This window comes from Drosophila hydei, unplaced genomic scaffold, assembly GCF_003285905.1.
Source record: "Drosophila hydei strain 15085-1641.00,03,60 unplaced genomic scaffold, DhydRS2 tig00000384-arrow-arrow-pilon, whole genome shotgun sequence".
Classification (NCBI taxonomy): Eukaryota; Metazoa; Arthropoda; class Insecta; order Diptera; family Drosophilidae; genus Drosophila; species Drosophila hydei.
In genome coordinates, this window is record NW_022045722.1 from 17,544 (window position 1) to 39,872 (window position 22,329).

General features: G+C 32.4%; 2 protein-coding genes across 3 annotated transcripts; both read left to right on the forward strand.

Moving 5' to 3' along the window:
* Positions 1 to 86: 86 nt before the first annotated feature.
* On the forward strand, positions 87 to 5,303 carry LOC111597443 (ATP-dependent RNA helicase me31b). The gene is made up of 6 exons (XM_023312162.2): positions 87 to 213; positions 283 to 383; positions 1,076 to 1,175; positions 1,357 to 1,735; positions 2,197 to 2,844; positions 5,046 to 5,303. Exons 2-6 carry the CDS (start codon positions 334 to 336, stop codon positions 5,246 to 5,248), a joined length of 1,380 nt encoding a protein of 459 aa, XP_023167930.1. The 5' UTR covers positions 87 to 213; positions 283 to 333; the 3' UTR covers positions 5,249 to 5,303.
* A 6,013-nt stretch (positions 5,304 to 11,316) lies between these two features.
* Positions 11,317 to 20,755, forward strand: LOC111597442 (nipped-B protein). Of its 2 annotated transcripts, XM_023312161.2 has the most exons (23): positions 11,332 to 11,497; positions 11,556 to 11,727; positions 11,805 to 11,923; positions 11,982 to 12,150; positions 12,384 to 12,951; positions 13,024 to 13,276; positions 13,350 to 13,514; positions 13,603 to 13,781; positions 13,843 to 14,283; positions 14,772 to 15,458; positions 15,522 to 15,750; positions 16,843 to 17,155; positions 17,212 to 17,440; positions 17,502 to 17,696; positions 17,753 to 17,845; positions 17,904 to 18,397; positions 18,451 to 18,599; positions 18,657 to 18,944; positions 19,009 to 19,244; positions 19,299 to 19,456; positions 19,516 to 20,179; positions 20,236 to 20,451; positions 20,512 to 20,754. In XM_023312161.2, the coding sequence occupies exons 1-23, from the start codon at positions 11,431 to 11,433 to the stop codon at positions 20,674 to 20,676; spliced, it is 6,249 nt and encodes a 2,082-aa protein (XP_023167929.1). In that variant the 5' UTR covers positions 11,332 to 11,430; the 3' UTR covers positions 20,677 to 20,754. The 2 variants fall into 2 exon arrangements, with proteins under 2 accessions (XP_023167928.2, XP_023167929.1); XM_023312160.2 differs by having other exon boundaries at positions 11,317 to 11,497; positions 12,384 to 13,276; positions 20,512 to 20,755.
* Positions 20,756 to 22,329: the final 1,574 nt, after the last annotated feature.

Below are 22,329 nucleotides of genomic sequence, written 5' to 3' on the forward strand. Positions count from 1 at the left end.
TTTTTACAGAGTGATTGTTTTCTGGTGGTTGGTACTATTGATAAGAAGTTGTAAGGCTATTAAGGTTTCTATTTCTCATTAGGTTGTATTTGTAATATCAATGAGCCGTTCAAACAAACTCAATTTAATATATATCCTGTTTTACTTGGATTAAGCCAAAGTCTTAAATTATAATTGAAGAATAGTTAAATACATAAACCATTTTATACAAAGGTAAAATACTAAAACTACATCTACCTTCTACAATTCACATGGATTAAGATTGATATATCATATCTTTAGTTTTCAGACCGTGACCCATACACATCATATAAAATTTACTTTATCGCAAGGATGATGACTGAGAAAATTGTAACCGGTCACCCTAGTTTGCTTAACAAAGGGTTTGTATATATTTACATATGCATTCGCTTAGATATTTAACTATTCCACATACTCAAGTTTATTTTAAAAATCGTGAAACTAAATCTCAAATATGTACAAATTTCATATCCCAATCTTGCGCATGGATGAAAAACGATTTTGAAAATATAAATTTACTAAATGAAATAAATCATTTTTTCAAAGAGCGAATTTTTATATAATAAAACTAGGAAATTATAATTAAAGGCATTTGGGCTAATTAACTTATTTGATATTTTAAGTTAATTCGGATTTAGTGACAAGATGAAAAAAAATATTTTGATATTTCTGTATATATATATTTTTAAAACCTTTATTAGAATAAAATATAAATATAAAATTATGAATAATAAACTAATCACGAAGATAAGTATCTCGCTCACTTGCGAATGAAATGAAAACGTAACCGGAAAGAATGAATGAAGAAAAATGAACTTAAAGAAAAACACTGAAATAAAATCTGATTCTATATATAAGGCTTGAATAGACGGGATTACTTTTCGTATCCATAATAATTAATTAATAATTTTAATTTTAATAATTTTAAGATGGTATTTGTATATATGCTTAAGATATAAAATTAATGGATAGAACATTTATGCTTTGAATTTCTATAATAATAATAATTGTGTATCCCATTCTTTCATACTAATTTATTTGTATATTGTTTCAGAATGCTAAGTGATCAGCAGATTGCCAGTAATTTGGGCGACGACATGGGATGGAAATCAAAACTGAAACTTCCTCCAAAGGATAATCGATTTAAAACAACAGTATGTATATTATCAGTTAATAAACTGCCTGACTAAATCCAATCTGATAAACTGTATGGAAGCATAGTGAATATATTTATGCATCTGTTTATAAATTCGGTTTTAAGTAATTAAAAAAAAAAAGCCAATTTTTTTTAATTAGCATTATTAGTTATCCAATAATTAAAAATTCTACTTGCAGGATGTGACTGACACTCGTGGCAATGAATTTGAAGAATTTTGCCTTAAGCGCGAACTACTAATGGGTATTTTTGAAAAGGGTTGGGAGCGTCCATCGCCAATTCAAGAAGCTGCTATACCCATTGCTTTAACTGGAAAAGATGTTTTAGCTCGAGCAAAAAATGGCACGGGAAAAACTGGTGCATACTGTATTCCTGTTCTAGAGCAAATTGACCCAACTAAAGACTATATTCAAGCATTAGTAATGGTACCTACACGGGAACTGGCTTTACAGACTTCACAAATATGTATTGAACTTGCTAAACATCTTGATATTCGCGTAATGGTTACAACGGGCGGTACAATTTTAAAGGATGACATTCTTCGTATATATCAAAAAGGTATTACATTTATAACTTATTAAAATTTTTCGCCACTATAGTCAATATTGTTCGAGTATTTCCGAGTCGAACATTGCATTCTCACATGCTAGTAGTTTATATATTTTGGCATAAATTCGATCGTGGAGTACGTGGATAAAATTATCATTGATCAAATATAAAGATATTTTTTTTTTTCTTACGTTTGCATGAATTGTTTTATGGACAAGAAAGTAGCAGATATGTCCCATTATATTTTCACTGCATGATGGATCATGTTAGCAAAAATTACCCAAAAATCCACAGATATGGTGAAACTTAGATTACATTTAAATATTAATTATGATATATGTTTAGTTCATATATTATTAAAATTTCTAATTTTAATTACAAAAATTTAAAGCAAAAAAATTTTTTTTAATACTAAAATTAATATTCTGCATTTTGTTTAATATATCATTAAAAAATCTATTTCTTTTCAGTACAATTAATTATTGCAACTCCAGGACGAATTTTGGATTTGATGGATAAGAAAGTAGCAGATATGTCCCATTGCAAAATATTAGTCTTGGATGAAGCCGATAAACTGCTCTCATTAGATTTTCAAGGCATGCTGGATCATGTTATATTAAAATTACCCAAAGATCCACAAATACTGCTATTTTCTGCTACATTTCCATTAACCGTCAAAAATTTTATGGAAAAACATTTGCGTGAACCGTATGAAATAAACCTAATGGAAGAGTTAACGTTAAAAGGTGTCACCCAATACTATGCATTTGTGCAAGAGCGTCAGAAAGTTCATTGCTTAAATACATTATTTTCAAAATTGCAAATAAATCAATCAATAATATTTTGCAACTCTACACAACGTGTTGAACTCTTAGCAAAAAAAATAACTGAGCTAGGTTATTGCTGCTATTACATTCACGCTAAAATGGCTCAAGCACATAGAAACAGAGTATTTCACGATTTCCGACAAGGTCTCTGCCGAAACCTGGTTTGCTCTGATTTGTTTACTCGCGGCATTGATGTACAAGCTGTAAATGTTGTTATCAATTTCGATTTTCCCCGAATGGCAGAAACATATTTGCATCGAATTGGTCGATCTGGTCGGTTTGGACATTTAGGTAAGTAATTCCAATTCGTATACATGCTATATTATTAGTATAACTCATGAACTAACTAACTAATGAAGAAAACTGAGCGAAAAGGTGGTGTCCATCTAATGCATACTAAATAAAATTAAATATAAAGAGCTAACAGTTAAGCAATCGAATACCCACAGATATATGCATGTTCAATTCTTAATCAATGAATACAAATTTCCTCTATTTAACCGAAAATAATAATGGTATTAATATTTTTGAAAAAAAAAAGTTGAAAGGTTTTTTCGATTTTTGAGTTTAGATCACATATTAAAAATATAGTTAGTCTTATTATCTCTCCTTCGTAGCTAATGAAAGAATAAGTTTTATAAGCTGTTTTTTATTTTTGCGGCAGATGTCAAAAATGAAATACTCAGATTAATCATTTAATATTTTAGTACATAGTGAAGTGAGTTCTGCTTCTTTTCTATGTCCGCAAAATTATTTCGTTGATATTTTAACGTAAAGAAATTTGAAATATGTCGTAGGTAATTGAGAAAGCGCTGAGGTATTTTACCAATTTGCATGGTAAATCTTATAAATTAGAATCTCTTATATTTATGGTGTTATTAAAACTATAGACTGGGAAATCGTATCATAGACTTATGTAGACAACCCATGATATATATAGTAAATGTATCTACGTTAAAACTGGTTTAGAGCTACATCCCCAAAATTTGACAACCATCGACCAATAAATTAAATATCTACGCCTACTAGGATCTAGGATCTTAGCAAGTCTGGAAAACTTGTTTTGTATACAGTTTATAATATTTTGAGCGCTAATGATGCAAGAGACTTGAAAATTTGAATAATCATGTAAAAGGAGCCTAGTAAAAATGTGTAGTATATATTTATGACCATTAGAGCCGGTTCAAATCGGAAACTCAGAAACTCGAAATTTGACAACTGAGTTACTCTTGGTTGATTATTAAAAAATATATATATTATGCATCCTGACCTTTTAGCATGGCAAATCGGAAAGTGTCATGTCTTCCACAATTTTAAAGCTGAAGCCCTAAAATAACACAGTTAATTTACTGTAGACCTTCTCATAATATGATTGATATAAATGACTGCTCATCATTAGGTTAGTACCGTCTTTTAATACATTAGTTCTTTTAATATGCACGTCAGCTATTTATACACTGAGCTCATAAAAAATGGGAAATCGGGGTATAATGGTTTTCTTCAAAGAATGGTAGGAGACGTGGCAGGCCCCACTATATATATTTTTATTAAGAAGACAAGCCGAGTTGTCCAGTCCGTCTATCCGTATGTGTGAAAGCGTCGATCCCAGCATCTATAAGAGAAGGTCATGACATTTTTTGTAGGTAATTGTCCTCGTTTTGTATTTATAGTTTTGCATATTTGGTAAAATTTGATTTATGTTATATTTTGTATAGCGACTCCAAATATCCCCAATTTCGTTTAATTTAAGTTCAGTTGGAAATAGGACCAAAATGTGAAGGAGGTTGCATTTAATAAGCTTAGAGGTACTCGAATTGAATATGCAGATCAAATGCTGCAAGCTTCATTCAAATGCGTTAGTAAAACAGAAGTTATTAAATAAAACGATTGGCCAATTTGCAAAAGCAAAGAGTACGCATTACATGTACACACATATATTCAAGTGCGTGAATTATTTCCTATTTGAAAAATCAAAACTGCGATTGAATTGTCGACTGCTAGAGGTGGCGCAGGCTACCGAGAAGTTCTGTGTTCAATAGTTTTCATCGAAAAAACTTATTTTGCGTCATTAGGATAGCGGCTGCAAATTCAGTTACGAATACTTCGCTCAATTTATTTCTAACAAATTGATCTTTAAGGAAAAAGTTAAAATTTATGCTGATGGAGGTACTCTGATGACATTTTCATGTTTTTTTTGCTTTTTCTAAAAATATTTTTTTAATATTATGTTGACAACTAGTTTGAGAGATAAATGGCCAACTTTAATTTATTTAAAAAAATAATTTTTGTTTATTTTCACATAAAACATCTGCAGCTCTATAAATAAAATAAAAAACTATTTCATGGTGAACACTTAGCTTAGTTCACAGATAGAAATCTAATTTATATTGTCTTCCATAGCGGTCTAAAAAAATAGAAAAATATTAATTTTTAAACAAATTTTTCTTATTTGAATGAATCAGTATTTATTTATGTTTTTTTTTTTCACCTAGGTATCGCTATAAATCTTATAACTTACGAGGATCGATTTGACCTTCATCGCATTGAAAAAGAATTGGGAACGGAAATAAAACCTATACCAAAAGTAATCGATCCAGCATTGTATGTGGCAAATGTTAGTGGATCCTCAGGAGAAACATGCAACAATAGTGATCTTAATAACTCTACAAATGAAGAAGGGAATGTTAGTAAATAAATAATTTAAAAATTGATTAAAAAAGAGAAAGTTTTGAAATATCTAAAAACATGAAAACAATAAACGAAAACAAATATGTCAGTAAACGTTTCTTATATTTTCATAACAGTAAGTATTGTCTCGAATTTCCAAACCATTATTTGTATGTTATTCGCCATTTACAGAACTCTATTTGCGAAAATAGAATGTATTGCACATTATCATTACGTCAAGAATTCATAGAATTATAATACTTAGCATACTTAGCTCCTAGATAACTGATTTTCTAAGGTCAACTGAATCTAAAATGATCTTAAACAAAGTTATGGTTATTACTTTAAATAGACAAACTTATGCCGCCCACTATAATCGCAATGTGAAATCTGTTTATGGATCTGGCAAAAGTAGTTTGATGTTTAACTACTTAAGCTGATTGCATAAAATCGACACAGGACTATCTTTAAACCATAAAGGTTGCAATATCATTTCTCAGAAGCGTAATAAGAGCCGTTGAAGATTAAGGACTTTAAATATGATCAAGAAGGCCAATAGGCCAAATACCAATATCTTTTCTCAGAAAACTGCTCAACAGTTCAACTTTAAATTAAAGCTTGAGTCTTCCCTACTAAATAAACATGTTGTCCATGGACATCAAACATGTTTAATTTTTGGTTTTTTTTCGATCGATTTCCTGACCCACATATTTATATGCCAGGAACATCATCTCCGGAATTGATATAGGCGGCCATTTTCGCGAATGTGTCTACCGTTTCGTTGTATTATCGAATCAAAGGCCCCATTTCATTATACATGTCGTTTACAGCTTCAACCCTGAGCGGCTAAACGTGTTTCTTAGTACATTTTTCTTGTCGTATCACAAAGTGACTATATCATGACTGAGGGTGTGCTGCTGTACCCAAATATTCGACTTCAACTTTGGCTAACTGTCTGTCTAACTGTTGAATCTGTTGGAGCGAAAGAGACGAATTACTTATACTTTGCAGTCGCGAGGGCTGTTCCTAAAAAATGCTCACTTCGCTATATGGAGCGATGACCATATATATGAACATATACATCATAACTCAGCAGAGCCCTAAATTTATCACTTATTTCAGAAAGGTGTGCTAGAGACGACCAATGTCTGGACCAAAAACATATTCCCTGGATTCATCTCAGTTGGTACATAGTGCGTGTCGTTACATTATACATTACGAATATACAGTAGGGAGCAAAAGTGTTTCCATAGTTGACACTTTCAACTTTGTGAGTCGATAACTTCCAAAGGAATGAAGCAAATCAAAAAAACTTTTTTTCCAATAATATGTATTTAATTCTTAACAAATTGCCGTATATAACAAAAACAAAAAATAATTAGTAAAATATTCAAACAAAGAAAACTGAAACAAAACGCATGTGTACAATTTTGCACCTTCAGTGAAAAAAATTAAATATGATTCTAAATCAATATTTTGTCCACAGGCCCTTATTAGCTATTACATTTTTTATTCAGTTTGGCATACTCTCGACCAACTTTTCTATGGTTTCCTTTGGAACTCGGTTCCACTTTAGTTCTACACGCTTCCAAAGATCGTCTAGGTTGGATGGCATTGATTGATATTGCCCGAGCCGTCGCTTCACGATTGACCACAGGTTCTCAATCGGATTAAGTTCGGGACTTTGAGCTGGCCACTCCATCAGCATAAAATCTTGGTTTTGTAACCATTCGCGGACAATTTTGGCAGTGTGCTTTGGATCCCCATCTTGTTGAAAAATTATTTCCTTTACGGGATATGCACACTTGTCCAGAAAATTGGGTAGACAGGTTTTCAAAATATTGAGATAGTCTTCTTTTAACATTATACCATCAATTTTATGCAATGGTCCAATGAGGCACCAAGTAAAGCATCCCCATTGCCTCCTCCATGCTTAACGGTTTGCTTCACAAGGTGTTTTTGAAGCTTGTCCCCGGGCCTGTACCAATAGTATTGCTTGCCATCTGATTGAAAATGGTTGAACTTGGATTCATCCGACCAGATGACACGTTTCCAATCATCTACAGTCCAATTCTTATGTTCCCGGGCGAATTTCTATCGAGCCTTGACATTCTTCTCGGACAGAGCTGGTTTATTTTTTTTCACACTTGCCACATATCCAACCTTAGCTAGTGCTCTTCTAGCCACCCGCCGAATCACGTCTTTTCCTATGTCCATAGATGCCTTCTTCGGTGTTAGGAGCTTATCAGTCTGGCGTCAGAGTCCTTTAAGAGTCGTTTGCGGCCTTTAATAGTGTTTTTGGATGCACCGTTGCGTCTTTTCTGGACTTCGGACAACGCTGAATGAAAAATATTAAGCTGATCTGAAGTACTACGAGTCGAATAGCCACTTTCAGTTAGGCTAATAATACTATTTTCGACATCTGACGAACGCTTCTTCATTTTTTCGCGGTACTTTGTAGACTAATTGCTAAAATTAACAAATCTACTTCAAATAATAAGAAACACGTGGATTTCTGGATCATAAAAGTGTAGAATGCATAAATAAAACATATAAGGGTAAAACTGCATGTGTATTGCCGATAAGAGAATTAAGAAATCAAACCAAAGTAAGAATATCGGAAGGTGCAAAATTGTACACATGCGTTTTGTTTCAGTTTTCTTTGTTTGAATATTTTACTAATTATTTTTTGTTTTTGTTATATACGGCAATTTGTTAAGAATTAAATACATATTATTGGAAAAAAAAGTTTTTTTGATTTGCTTCATTCCTTTGGAAGTTATCGACTCACAAAGTTGAAAGTGTCAACTATGGAAACACTTTTGCTCCCTACTGTATATATTTGGATTGCTCTTTAATCTGAGACAAGACCAACCAATAATGTTTTTCACAGTCAAACAATTTAATTTTTGTTTATTTCGCTCATCAAGTTTGCTAGCATTATATTGTGTTATAATAGAACCTAGAAAAATCCAGAAGATTAGTATTGCAAAGGACATCTAGCTTGGCGTGGAATGTTGCGTGATGCACATTATCAAAGTCCATACGAAATGCAGCCCAAATCGTTTGCAATCCTATTCACAATGCGTCGAAAGATAATTTGTTCTGTTTCCGATAGGCCCGATGAAACCAATCGGATCGTTTCACCGCGCAATGGTGGATAACAATTATCCAATGGTTAATATGAACAACAATGACTTTTCCATAGCTAGCTTATAGCGAAAAACTACGCAACCTGGTGGCAGTATTTAATTTTAAAATTTGAATATCATCGTCGGCTATCTTGTTATAAAATACACTGAATAATGGCAGCGGGCATTGAGACTCTGACACAACTATACATTTTACCAATTGAACCCCTAAGAGGAATATCAGAAGTGGTACCACACTTGCTTTATTTGCAAGCGAATGGAATATTCTCCTGAAGGAAATCGCAGATAATTTTATACGAAATGTTGCTCTCAATGGAGTCTCCATTGTTGGCGCAGCGATAAGCCATAAGGCCTGCTTCACTTCTCAAAATTAGCTTGCAAAATACTCAAGCCGAGTGTTGGGATTGGCGTCTTCCAGTGCCCTTTGGGTTGCGATAAACTACGAAGGTTTGAGGTATGTTGCTCAGCGCCAGAAACGATTCATCCAGAATGTGTTTTCTGCAATACTCGAAGTCCAGCTGCCTACAGAATGTGCCCAACACAGAACTCAAAAGCTCCGATGGAACATCAATCCGATGCGGCTTATAGATGTAGAGATCATCAATCTGTTCCAACTATCAGTGATCAGTGATGCCAGGTTGACTGTCAGTAATAATTGCAGTCAGAAATTTGCACCTCCAGAATACAAATTTACTGGGTAAACTTTTATTGCCGATGCCACAGAGTACACAATACGGGACAAATCTTACGGCTCGGCTTTTGATAAATATGAGAGTTACATTGCAATCATAGCAGTTGGTACATTGGTATTGCTGGTATATCTTTATTTGGCGCAGTAATTCCAGATATGAATATTGGGTTTTGCTTGTAATCCAGTATAGTGTTGTGCTCGAGTGGCAAGAGTGGCAGAAACTTCAATTGCAATAAATCGGCTATTGTAGAACAGACAAAGTCTACTTGCTTTTTTATACCGGGCAACTGGCGAACCGTTAAATTGGAAGATTGAACAGAGTTGTGGATTCGGCCGATTTTGCACTGAAGGATTGCAGTATCTCTAATAAAATGGAATCTAATTTGGCAGATATATCTAGAAATGGAATCAACATTCTATTACTTTAAACTTGTGTGAACTGCATCAAGGATTAACTCGAGCTTACTTAGTGGGTACAAAAGTACCCATAGCTGACATGTTTCCATCTGGCGTAGTTATGCAACGTTCAATTCAACGCTGCCTAAAATAGCTTTTGTTTTCAGGTTCAAGAAAGTAGCCTGAGCTGCCGGTATGCCATCAATACTAGATCCGGAATTGCTTATTTTTACTATTTACTGATTGGCCACAACTTATGTAGACTGGTTAAAGCATATGTACAGCTGACAGCTGATTTTAGTTTCACGCAGTGTCTATACAGACGCTGAAGATAATGCATTAATTATAAGCACACCACAAGAACAGAAGAGAGAACGTCTGGGTCACCTAGACAAAGATCAAAGCATCTGCGCCGATCAATAGTCAATAATATTATTGAACCATTATAGAATTGGAGTACTAATTGAAACTAAAAACGAAATCTTTCAAGGGATCCTACGGGTCATTAAAAAAAAAATACCCCATTTAAAACTTCAAAAGAAAAAAAGATATTGTAGTCCGGTAAGTTATGTCAAAATTTACAGCTGCTCTGGTCAGCTTTTAGTTATATGAAGCAACTATTTTATTAATGAAGGAGATTTGAAAGACTAAGGGATGATATAATTCTTGAGGATTTCAAAATAAAATTATTATGACGTGATACAATTTTTTTCTCAGAATACAAATATTAATTTATGTTTTACTCTAACTGGTTTTGTACTTTAAGTGCTTAAATCCATTTCAAGATTTGTATTTCTAGTAAGTGTTGAGTGTGTTTTTTTAGTATTAACAGATATATACTCTATGCACTTCAATAATTGATCTAAAACTGTTATATATTGGGCAAATTTAAGTACTACATGCCAAGAAAAAGCAAAAGCATTAATAATAGTAGCTATTGTAATGAACTTTGGGCACAAATATTTCCACAATAGTGGAACACACAATTCTTTGCTAGTGTTTGTAGCGTAGTCGCAAATAAGTCGCTAGAAATTATGTTTATATGATATTGCTAAGATTGCACATTTTACTTGCAGCGAATAAGGATTGACACTAATGATTTTCGATAAGATTTGTATAATTTTGGAACACAAACAGAAATTTAAAATACATGGCACATCTATTACTATTTGCAAGGCATAAGAGAAACTATTTTACATGGATGTGTGCAAAGTTATTGTAAAAGCACACTTAATTTATTAACTTGTAGCCGATACCTTGATCAACAGTCCAGTGGTTCACGCATATACGATAAAAGAACTTCTTGATACAGAACTCATAAGTTTTGTAGCAGACAGAATTTGCTCATATGTGGCGGCCATATTGAATGTGGGAATTGTTAACGGGGATTAATAAATAAAACAAATTATTTCTAACATACTATAATCCATCAATACAAAAAAGAATTTGTGGAAATAATGAAATAATTTTGTAAAATATATAATTGTCAAATTAGTTGTGTTAGTTCGATAGTTAGTTGTCCTCACTGATTTTAATATCAAATCAATTTACAAAAAGTGCACTAGTTTTTAATATAAAATAAGTGTAATTTTTGGTGTGTATTACCGTTGTTGCAAATGTGAAAATAATTAATGGCTTCTTGAATAACAAAAATTGAATAAAGTGCACAAATAATACAATATATATATATGCATAATACATACACTAGTGCATTGTCGATTGTATGTTCATACGACTTAAAAAAGTCAAATTGTGTCAATGGGTGCTACTTTCCCCTGCAAGCATCCATAAACAAATTAATTTTACAAAAACATGTTGATCAAATAATTAATTAAATCTCTCTTTATTTTAGTAATTTCAGATCAGTTAGATGTATATAAATTTTCATCAACTTACAGCTACATACAATCGTTCAGTCATATTATATGTATTTGCTAGTAATTTGAAAAACAATTATTGTCTCTCTCGATAATGGGGGACCGTGACATCCCAAGTGTTCCCGTCACAACATTAGCTGGCCTAACCAGCACTTCTGATTGTAAGTAAATATTTCTGTGTAGTTTTTTCATAATATATTTTTTTAATTTGAATTTTAGTGCTCAGCGAATTGCCTGTATCCGATTGTCTACAGAGCGCTGCATCTTTTAATAAATCACTGTTGTTCCATTCTTTGGTGGCCAATGAATCCAATAATCTACTGTCAGTCCGCGATGAAAATCTAGTAAGGCAGTTGGTGAATGCCATCGAACAAACGAACTCTGACAATATGTAAGCTCACTTTATTAATAAAATAAACTTATAAAATCCATAAAATATTAATTATATTAATTTGTATTTCATTATAGAGAACTAAAGCCTCAATATGCCATACAGCAACATGGTGCTAATATTAGTACGTATCCTGAACTACTGCAGGGCATTTACAACTATCGCCCAACTGTATTTAACACTCCACGGCGGGCCGGTAATTTGATATGAAATAAGAAGTACTTATAAATCAATAAAAACGATGTTCTTTTTAGCAATAAATGACCACACGATCCAGGAAAAGTTACAGAAAGACCATCCCACGCATTCCAAGCAAATAGGTGTTGTTAATAATGCTAACGATATTTGTCAGGAAGCATATAGTTTAAATGTTGACCATCAGCAGCATCCATATCGAAAGGAATATGTGAAACAGTCAATCAGGTAAGAATGGGCATTAAAAAACGGTCCACCTTATTCCTATTATAAAAAAAAAATAAGTTTTTATAAATACAGTTTATATAGCTGAATACAGTTAAATAAATCTATTAAATATAATTTGTAGATAGATATTTGACAATCAGGTAAATTGCCGTAAATACCAAAATATTAAAAGCTGTTTATGAAAATGCTTAGGGCTTTCAAAATGATTTGTCTGTGTTTTTTTAAACTTTCAGCGCTGATGGTACGAGTCAATTACCTGATCAGCCTGATGCTAGATCAAGTACACTTCAATTAGAATATATCGAAAATCCTATAGTGGGGCAGACTGCCATGATAGGAACCGACGTCTCTCGAGTAAATACAGTAATACGGGAAGAGCAACAATCGTCCCAAATTCAAGCACTCAACACCAATCAACATGTACAGCCTCTCCAACCGTATTATCAGCAATACGAACAACAAGATCCCATTAATATACCAAAAAGCAAAATCAGTTCATCGATTGCCCATCACCAATTACACCAGAATGCATTTCAAGCTCCGTCAACAACTACATCCACAATTCAAGGAAATTTTCAGAATGTATTGAACTTACAAAGACAGCAAGTCGCCGATGGAGCGATATCACAGCATCAAGTCTTAAAATCCCAGCAACAATGCACCAAACCTCCATCCCCTTTAACGTCGCTGGTGACTGCGGCAAATAATAATACATTTGTAAACGACTATAATCAATGTACAAATCTTACATCAACTGCCACCTCAGCATCCACATCTTCAAGCGGCAAGTCCCAGGTTCGGGTATGTATAAATCGTCTTAACGTTGAGGATGCTCGTATTCTGCAACAGAGTATTAAAAAGTTTGTACAAAAGTCACCAGAAATGGCTAGAAATATGGGGTTACTACAAGAATCAACTAACAAGCACCCTGTTAGTGAATACCTCCCATTGGCTGTTGATTTCAATGCATCTGGGCTATCTGGTATTCCGACGACCGAGCCTACAGTCGCCAGCACTGCGCAATCATCTGCAGATATGTTTACTGTTATTAAAGCAGATGAGAAACGTACTGGAACAAAAAGAAAATTAGCCATTTGTCTCGGTGATATTCCTCCAGAGCAAATATGTGAGTATTCATTAAAAATTATTTTAGTTGGAAAGAGAAAACCATCAAACTTTTAATTTCAATAACTGTACAGTCTCCAAACCCAAACTTCGGCGAGTTGAACGTATATTGGCCCTGCCAACACCAAAAGGAACTAAAGAAGAAGTTATCCGTTCCCAAACATACCAACAATTTATGAAGAATATGGAGCAAATAATTGAAATGCTAGATGATACTGAGCCCCCTAACTTTGATACAGGTAGCAAATAGTTTAATTATATAAATCTGACAAAATTTCTGGCTCCATTGTATTTGTTTAAATATTAAATATTTGTATATATTTACAGAAGATGTCGATGATAATATAGAGTGCATTTCTCCAAAACTACTTAATACAATGAGTGATGATGTTGCTAAGTTAAAAGCCAAGCAAGCCTTGGACTCAATTCCAAAAAACAAACTGACTCTGCTTATCAACTACGCCATGCGAAATGTTTATTTGGCTAGAAATTATTCTGCTGGACAGGTATGATCATTTGTGATTACCAAATTAACAAAATCCAGACCTCCTTTTATTTGTTTTGTAGGAAGACGAAGATGATATAGTTGATGATGAAGTAATAGAAAAAATATTGAACGCAATGGATGCGTGTCTACTCATATGCAATATTTATTCAACAGTGAGCGACTTGAAGTTTTTGCAAGAAGATAATATATCACACATTATTAAATTTGCTCAATTTCAACTGCGTGAAACTATATTTCCCTTACACGATCCTGTCTACACAGTAAAAAGTGTAAAGAAAACTAGTCAACGTAAAAAAGCTAAGTCGCATCAAGGTCACCATCGCAGCTTACAACTTTTTTATTCTAAAGTTGTCGAGCTTTTAAAGGTATTCGTGGCGCTCTTCGACAAATGTATATTTGTTGATACCATCGTTCTACCGTTATCAACTCTCGCTATTGAGCCATTCTTCGTTGACAATATTGAAACACTACAGTTTGTTTGTTTGGAGCTGGTTACAACAGTAAGTGACTTTATTATCAGTTATAATATTTTTAATATTTTACATTATAGATCATAATGATATAATATTCATTAACTACTATCATTATGAATAAGAATAAAAGTAAAGTAATTACTAATGTTGCATACCCTTTTATACTTTTATACTTCAATAATTTTGGTCATTTTAATCACCAGAAGTATAGAGAATTGGGCAGTTTTTTATGGATATATTATTGTCTCTGTTTTTCGTATATTTATTTTATATGTTGGCTTCTGTAAAGTATAATATTTTATAATATAATATTTATTTTTACCAATTCATAATGATTACGACTCCTGAATTAATTGGTATATGTAACTGTATGTCTACTCATTTTACTACATAATTTTCTGTAAACTTCAGCCCGAAATATAAATTTTAACAAGTCTGTTTGAAATGTGAAATTATACTTTCCATCATATTTAAATTTATCATTTTTAATTTTATAAATCTTTTTTTTTTTTTAGATATTTCGCAAAGAAAGATACGATAAAATACGGAACAGTATTTTAGGCGATATTCTATCATCTATTGATCGTTTGCCTTCATCAAAAAAGAATCTTCGTCCATATAAACTTACAAACAATGGAGGAAATATTCAAATGGTTACTGCACTTGTGCTGCAATTAATACAGTGCGCAACAATTTTAACAGATTCTCTTTGTGATGGCGGTAAAATGAATACAAAATTTGTACAAGTTATTGATAATGATGATGATTTACCAAGTGGTGCTACACAAATCATAAAACCTAACCAGGATATTCTTGTACTAAAAAAGTACGATGTCGCAGTTAGTATTGGTGGCAATTTTTTGACGACCTTTTTAAATAAATGCAAGTCTCGCACCAACGAAACTGACTTCCGTCCGCTCTTCGAAAATTTTATTCATGATCTATTAGCTACTGTTAACAAACCCGAATGGCCAGCTTCAGAGCTGTTACTTTCGTTGTTGGGAACTATGCTAGTTCGTTACGTATCTGATAAATCTATAGAACAGAGTATTCGCCTTGTTTCGTTGGATTATCTTGGAATCGTAGCAGCTCGTTTGCGAAAAGATACTGTTGAGTCTCGTTGCAAAGTAAATATCATTGATTCCATGATTAAATCAATTAAAGCAGAGCAAGAAAAAGAAGGGGACTTACCTATAGCAAACGTATGTATTATAATATTTATTACTTTTCAATAACTTCATTATTAACCAATTTTATACTCTTAGTTGAAAATAGAGCTTCATCCTGAAGAGCAGCGAACGGAGTTTCTTCAAAAAATTCTTCTAGATTTTCTAGCTGTAAATGCACAAGAGGAGAATTTAATATGGGACTATGCGCGGCATTTTTATTTGGCTCAATGGTACCGCGACGTAATCTACCAGCGGCGGAGAATAAAAGAAGGCGATAAAGGGTTTGCTTCAAAGAAACCAAAGTCTCGTTTAAATCAACGAACTGGTAAGTTTTTTAATGTAATCGTAAAAAATACTGAAACAATTAGCAAAATTACTTTCTTGTATAAATATATATAATATATTGTATGCAAAAGAATGTGAAAGTGTCTTAAATAAGAAATTCAAATTATATTAAATAAATTTGGTATTTAGTTGTATATGTAAGAATTACAAAAAATTGTATTTTGTACAAGTATATGTTCGTTTAACAGCGCAGAGCTAATATATATGAGCAATTCCAAACATTTTATTTTATTCAGTCTATTCTAACATCATCACTTCTTTTAAATGGGGTTGTGTATGTATGTACAACAAAGTAAAAATATTTGAAAGTGAATCTTAGATTCATCACTGATATTAGGATAAAAATTCTAACATCAAAACAGAAGTAAATTTAAAAATATGCGACAAATCTCAAAAGAGTTAAAGAGTTTCTTGTTTTTATGTTAATTCATTATGGTATAAAGCAAAAAGTTTTTATAGTAAAACCACTTCAAAGTTTTAAATATCGATTAACCTACGTCAATATAAATTTAAATGTCTCATTATGCCCTAAACCCATTGAAAATGGAAAATCGGGGTGTAACTATATATATGTATATATATATATATATATATATATATATATATATATATATATATATATATTCTTGATCTAGACGTCCTCTATGGCACCCGTGTCGAATTTGTTTCAAATAATCGATAACTGTTTTTGTTTTATTATTGTCGACTAAAAATGCTATCGAAATGCAGTTACTAAATACTCCAAATGTAGTGTTTATTTTTGTTTTATACAATTATGATTTTTATTTTATATAAGTTAATCAAGCCCACTCACAGCATAATGCAGTATGCGACGGTCTGTATGTATGTAATGGTGTGTATAAAAGATGCATAGAATGGTTGAAATATGAGTTGTGCACCGGATTAATATCTTGCAGTCGGGAATTTCCGACTAGAGAACAAAGATTTCATTACTATGTAAACTTTTAGTTCAATGCAGCTATAAAATCTCACAATTTATGTTTTTTGAAAAATATTCAGAAACTAATAATTCATTATATTATATGATTTATTTATTCTATTTATATTTAAGCTGACTACTCTGATACATCAGATTCAGGGTCCTGTGATGAAAATGATCCTGACGACTCTAATAAAAATGGCAATCGCCCCGTTAACGTTGTGGACTATGAACTGAATCTTGAAATTTTTAATGTTTTAGAAGAACGAAAACAGTACTTGATTAGTAAAATTAAACCATATCCCTTGGGAGAACAAAGTCATCAACACATAAAGACTTATATAGATTATAATAATGCACAGTTGATAGCTCAATATTTAGCTACGAAACGCCCATTTAGTCAATCATTTGATGGATGTCTTAAAAAAATTATTTTAGTCGTAAAGTAAGTATGCTTGTTTCAATATAACATTATAATTTTATTATTTACCTTTTGCACAGTGAACCATCAATCGCTGTGCGAACGCGAGCAATGAAATGTCTAGCTAATATTGTTGAAGTGGATCCGCTGGTACTAAAGCGAAAAGATATGCAAATGGGTGTTAATCAAAAATTTCTAGATACGGCTATATCAGTGCGCGAAGCTGCAGTTGATCTGGTAGGAAAATTTGTTCTTAGCAATCAGGAATTAATAGATCAATACTATGATATGCTATCGACTCGAATATTGGTAAAATATATATAGTATAGTTATACATGAATCAATTGTAAAGAAATAGGTTTCCTTGCAGGATACTGGTGTTTCAGTAAGAAAGCGCGTGATAAAAATCTTACGCGATATTTGTATTGAATATCCCGATTTTGAAAAGATACCTGAAATCTGTGTAAAAATGATACGCCGCGTTAATGACGAAGAAGGCATTCAAAAGCTTGTTACGGAAGTATTTATGAAAATGTGGTTCACACCATGTGTTAAGAATGACAAGGTATGTTTATAATGTTCTTGCAGCAATTTATAGCTTATATCAATTTTTATTTGTAGCACGGTATACAACGGAAAATTAATCAAATCATTGATGTGGTGAACACAGCACATGACACCGGTACAACTTGGTTGGAGGGTCTTCTAATGAGCGTATGCGATAAAATAGTAATTATATTTTCTTTTTTTTTAATTAATAAATTTAATTTAGATTTTTAAGCCAAAAGAAAATATGGTTAAACTTGATGGAAGTACCCAGGAAACTGTTAAAAAGAATACCGAACCACCACAAGAGATTGTATTAGCTTGCCAGCAATTAGCTGATGGTCTTGTGGACAGGCTAATTGAATTGGAAGACACTGACAATGCACGAATGCTTGGATGTATAACTACACTTCATTTGCTAGCTAAAGTACGGCCTCAACTCTTGATCAGGCATGCTATGACAATAGAGCCTTATTTAAATATTAAATGCCATTCAGCATCTGCTGCAAAATTTATTTGTGCTGTGGCTGATATTCTCGAAAGGGTTGTGCCTCTAGTTAACAATGCGAGTGAATCATTTTTGGCGTCTTTAGAAGAACATCTGATGCTACTGGTAGTTTCACGAAATCAGGCTGAGGTTACCAGTTGTGTTTCTTGTTTGGGAGCGCTTGTAAATAAGATTACAAAAAATTTTAAATTAATTCGCGACTGTTTTCAAAAGTAAGTATAAATTAACTTTAAAGAACTATAATATTTTAATATATTATTTTTAGGTTTTATCGTGTTCTGGAGTTGTCTAGGAATCAAGTCGAACAAAATGGTTTTAATATTGTCAATATTTACACACCCAGCTTTCGGAGAAGTCTATTTACTATTGGTATTTTAATGCGATATTTTGATTTTAAATCGCCAATAGCCTTAGGTAAATACCTTTTTTTCTTAAAAAACTGTGTTAAACTTAACTCGAAAACACTTGTAGGTGAAACAAATAATGGACTTCCTCCAACAATATGCGATAACGTATTTGAGTGCTTAATGTTCTTTTGTGGTTGCTCAAATCACGAAATTCGTAAGCAGGCACTTATATCACTTGGCTCCTTCTGTGTTATGAACGATGATTATCTGACTCGATCAGAGCTTAAGCAATTTTACTGTGATTTACTGAGGTCATCCTCAAATGATGGCGGAATAAAAATAATCTGTATGCGAAATATTTGGATTTATTTGACTGAATCTGAAATGTTTATGCACAATAAAGAGAAAGAGTGTTAGTATAATAGAATTAACCAATAACCAATGTAATATCAACAAAAATATCTCTAAAAATATAGGGGAAAAGCAATCAAAACACGAAGACTTAAAGGAAATGAATGATGTTTCGTCTGGTATGGCTAGTCGCATCATTCAGTTGTATCTGGAAGAAATTCTTGACTGCTTTCTTAATCGGGATGACGCAGTGCGGCTGTGGGCAGTGAAAGTCGTGCAAATCGTTCTGCGTCAAGGCTTGGTACACCCAGTTAGAATGGTACCCTATTTAATATGTTTGAGCACCGATTTAAAGGTTGAGGTAAGTAAGAATTTGAAAATTAAATTAATTAACTTTAATGAAGTTGAATTTTAGTCAGCACATAGAGCAGATGCCTTATTGAAAGACATTGATAAAACATATTCCGGGTTTGTAAATATGAAAGTTCAATTCGGTCTTCAACTTTGCTTTAAACTACAGGAAATATTACAAGTAAACAATAAGACGAAAAATGAAATAATCCGAGGTTATGCGTGAGTACCCTATTTATGGTTGTTTTAATCTAAATGTTATAAAAAATAATTGTTTTCAGCAAACGTGGCCCAGATCAAGTAACAACAGCTTTGAATGACTTTCTATATACTTTACTTCGAACCACAAAACCACAGAGACGCGCGTTGGTTCAAACGGTTACAAAACAATTCGATGATAAAAAAACCTCATTGCAGCAAATGTTATATATCGCCGACAATCTTGCATATTTTCCATATGTGGTTCAAGATGAGCCTTTATATCTAATCCATCAAATTGATTTACTTATATCGATGGCTGGAACGCATCTTTTAACCACTTTTAAAGAGCATCTTAGACCAAGTGACAAGGGAGGAGACGTTCTTGAAGATGATGATGATGAGGAAGATGCAAATGTTCTTTTTAGTCGTCTTCCTGAAGATATGACCGAAATTAAGAAATGTATAACATCCGCCCAAGCGTGTATGCTGCTACTTGTACTGAAAGAGCATCTAAAGGAAATGTATGGTCTAACTGATGGCAAAATATCACGATATTCGCCCTCTGAGCAGAAGTTATATGAAAAGGCTGTAACACGTAGGATTGTTGCAGACTTTAATCCAAGAACAACAATTGATGTGATTAAAAAGCAACCAACTCAAAATTTTACAAGCACAGATACTGACTGTTTTTCTAGGGAACTATCGAGTGACGAAAAATTGGATCTGGTTGTGAAATATTTAGATGTGAGTAACTGTAAACTTGAATTTTTCATTTTAACTTTATATATTTTAAATTTTAGTTTAAGCAGTTGATGCTTAAACTGGATCCGGAAGATGCTGATTCTGATGCAGATGAATCTCGAGAGAAGTTAAAATTAAATAGTTCGGGGCTAATAGACGATAGTTCTTCCAATTCAACCAGGCCTAGTCAAGTATTAAATGACAAGCCAAACTCCGATTCTATTCCAACCGTTACTTACTGTAAAATCCAAGCATCATCAACAACTTTAACGGCTGTAAGCTTATAATTCATATATATGTTTCTCAAAGATAATATAATAACATATATAATATAGGAAACGTCGAGCATCGATACACTGAATTTCCGTACAGCGAAATCTTCACTCTCTCCCGCGAAGTTACATGTGCGTAAACAAAACCAACAACGCAATAAAAAGAAACGACGCAAAATAATATCGTCTGATGAAGATGATGAATACAGTGGAGATGACTATTCGTGAGATGTCTTATTGGTTAAACCATAAAATACAAAAGGGAACAGAAAATATATAAAATAATATTGAAGTTTAGGCTTAAATGATATTAAATAGGGTATATTATAATATATGTATGTATGTATAATTTATTATCTAAAGCTATAGTGTATAATAGGAACTAATCAATAACATAAAAGTTGAATCGCCTAATGTAATCAAATATCTTTTGTAGTATCTAAATTTATCTTAATCAATTTTGCCGGAGAAAAAAATAAAATTAAATACAGTTCATGTATAATTTTAAAATCGTATTAAAAATATTGGTCAAATTTTAAAGCAGATCTGAAAATTTAGCGTACGGGCTAAGGCCTTAAACGACTGTTGTAAAAACACTATTGTAAAGATAAAACCATTTCTCAACAAATTAATTATCTATAGGAATATTTTTGAATTATGCGTAATATGTAATTTTTAATATAGATAAGTTACAAACTTTTATTTTATTTCAACTTGAGATTTTTATAAAAACGGACTTGACGTTTGATTCCTCGGCAATTCGAGAAACCCCTTTGTGTTTATTTACAAACGACCGAAATGAATATTCCACAAAAGAATATTTGCAATATTGTTTTCTGCTTTTAGAGAAAATACACAAATCGAATAAAAATATTTAAACTTAAAGCTATAATTTTGTTTCAAGTCATATGTATATAAATATAATATGATTTATTTTGTTTAAAAAATGGATATTTATTGATATGTGTATGTAGATAAATAAAAGTTTAATACAAATTATATAATAAATATAAAATAATGAAAACTTTGTACGTATTTTCTTTTATTTTTATGAGTTCCTTATTAACTTGGGAAGATCAGTTAAAATTTAACACGAAGAAAATGTAAATTAAAGACTTATTTTGCTATACAAATGCAGGTAATGCAATGAAATACAGTTAATAAATTATATCTCATACGTCTTAAAAGCTAGAGCATCCAAATTTTGTATTTAGTTTTATGCAATTTTGATTTTTTTATTTTGGATACCGACTCCAAATTTCCCCAAGTTTTTCAAATTGAAGTTTAGCAAGAAATAGGGCCATTATGTGAAGGCATCTCAACCAAGCCAATAGAATATGTAGATCATATGCTGAAAATTTTATTAAAATCCATTAAGTAGAACAAACAAAACGTTTGGACAATTTGCAAAAGCACATGACAGCAGCGCCACGCGCACCTATTTTTCCTATACGTGTGCACACATACATTCAAATGCGTGTATTCTTTTCTATTCGAAGAATTGAAGAATTCGAAGAGTGCTTGAATTATCAGCTGCTACTTAGCTTCAAATGTGCAACCTCTTGCATAAGCAGTGCAGTGACGGTTCTGGTAGAGGCGGTGCGCGTTGCGTAAACAATTTGGGTTCGAATCTTGGTGTCGTAATGTTATTTTTTTCGTTGTTGTTTTTATTTGTTATTTTTTTTTTAAATACTCGATACTAACAACGGAAAATATTAAAAAACGCATATAGGACTGGGATCAGGGTATGTCCTAGTCGGGCACCCCGACTAGAGCTTTCTTAATTGTTTATTTTTGAGATCGATCAAATATTAAATATTTCGATCTTTTCTATTTTCAACTGGCATGCCTCAACAAAGTATAATTTCTCTGAATTTCTAT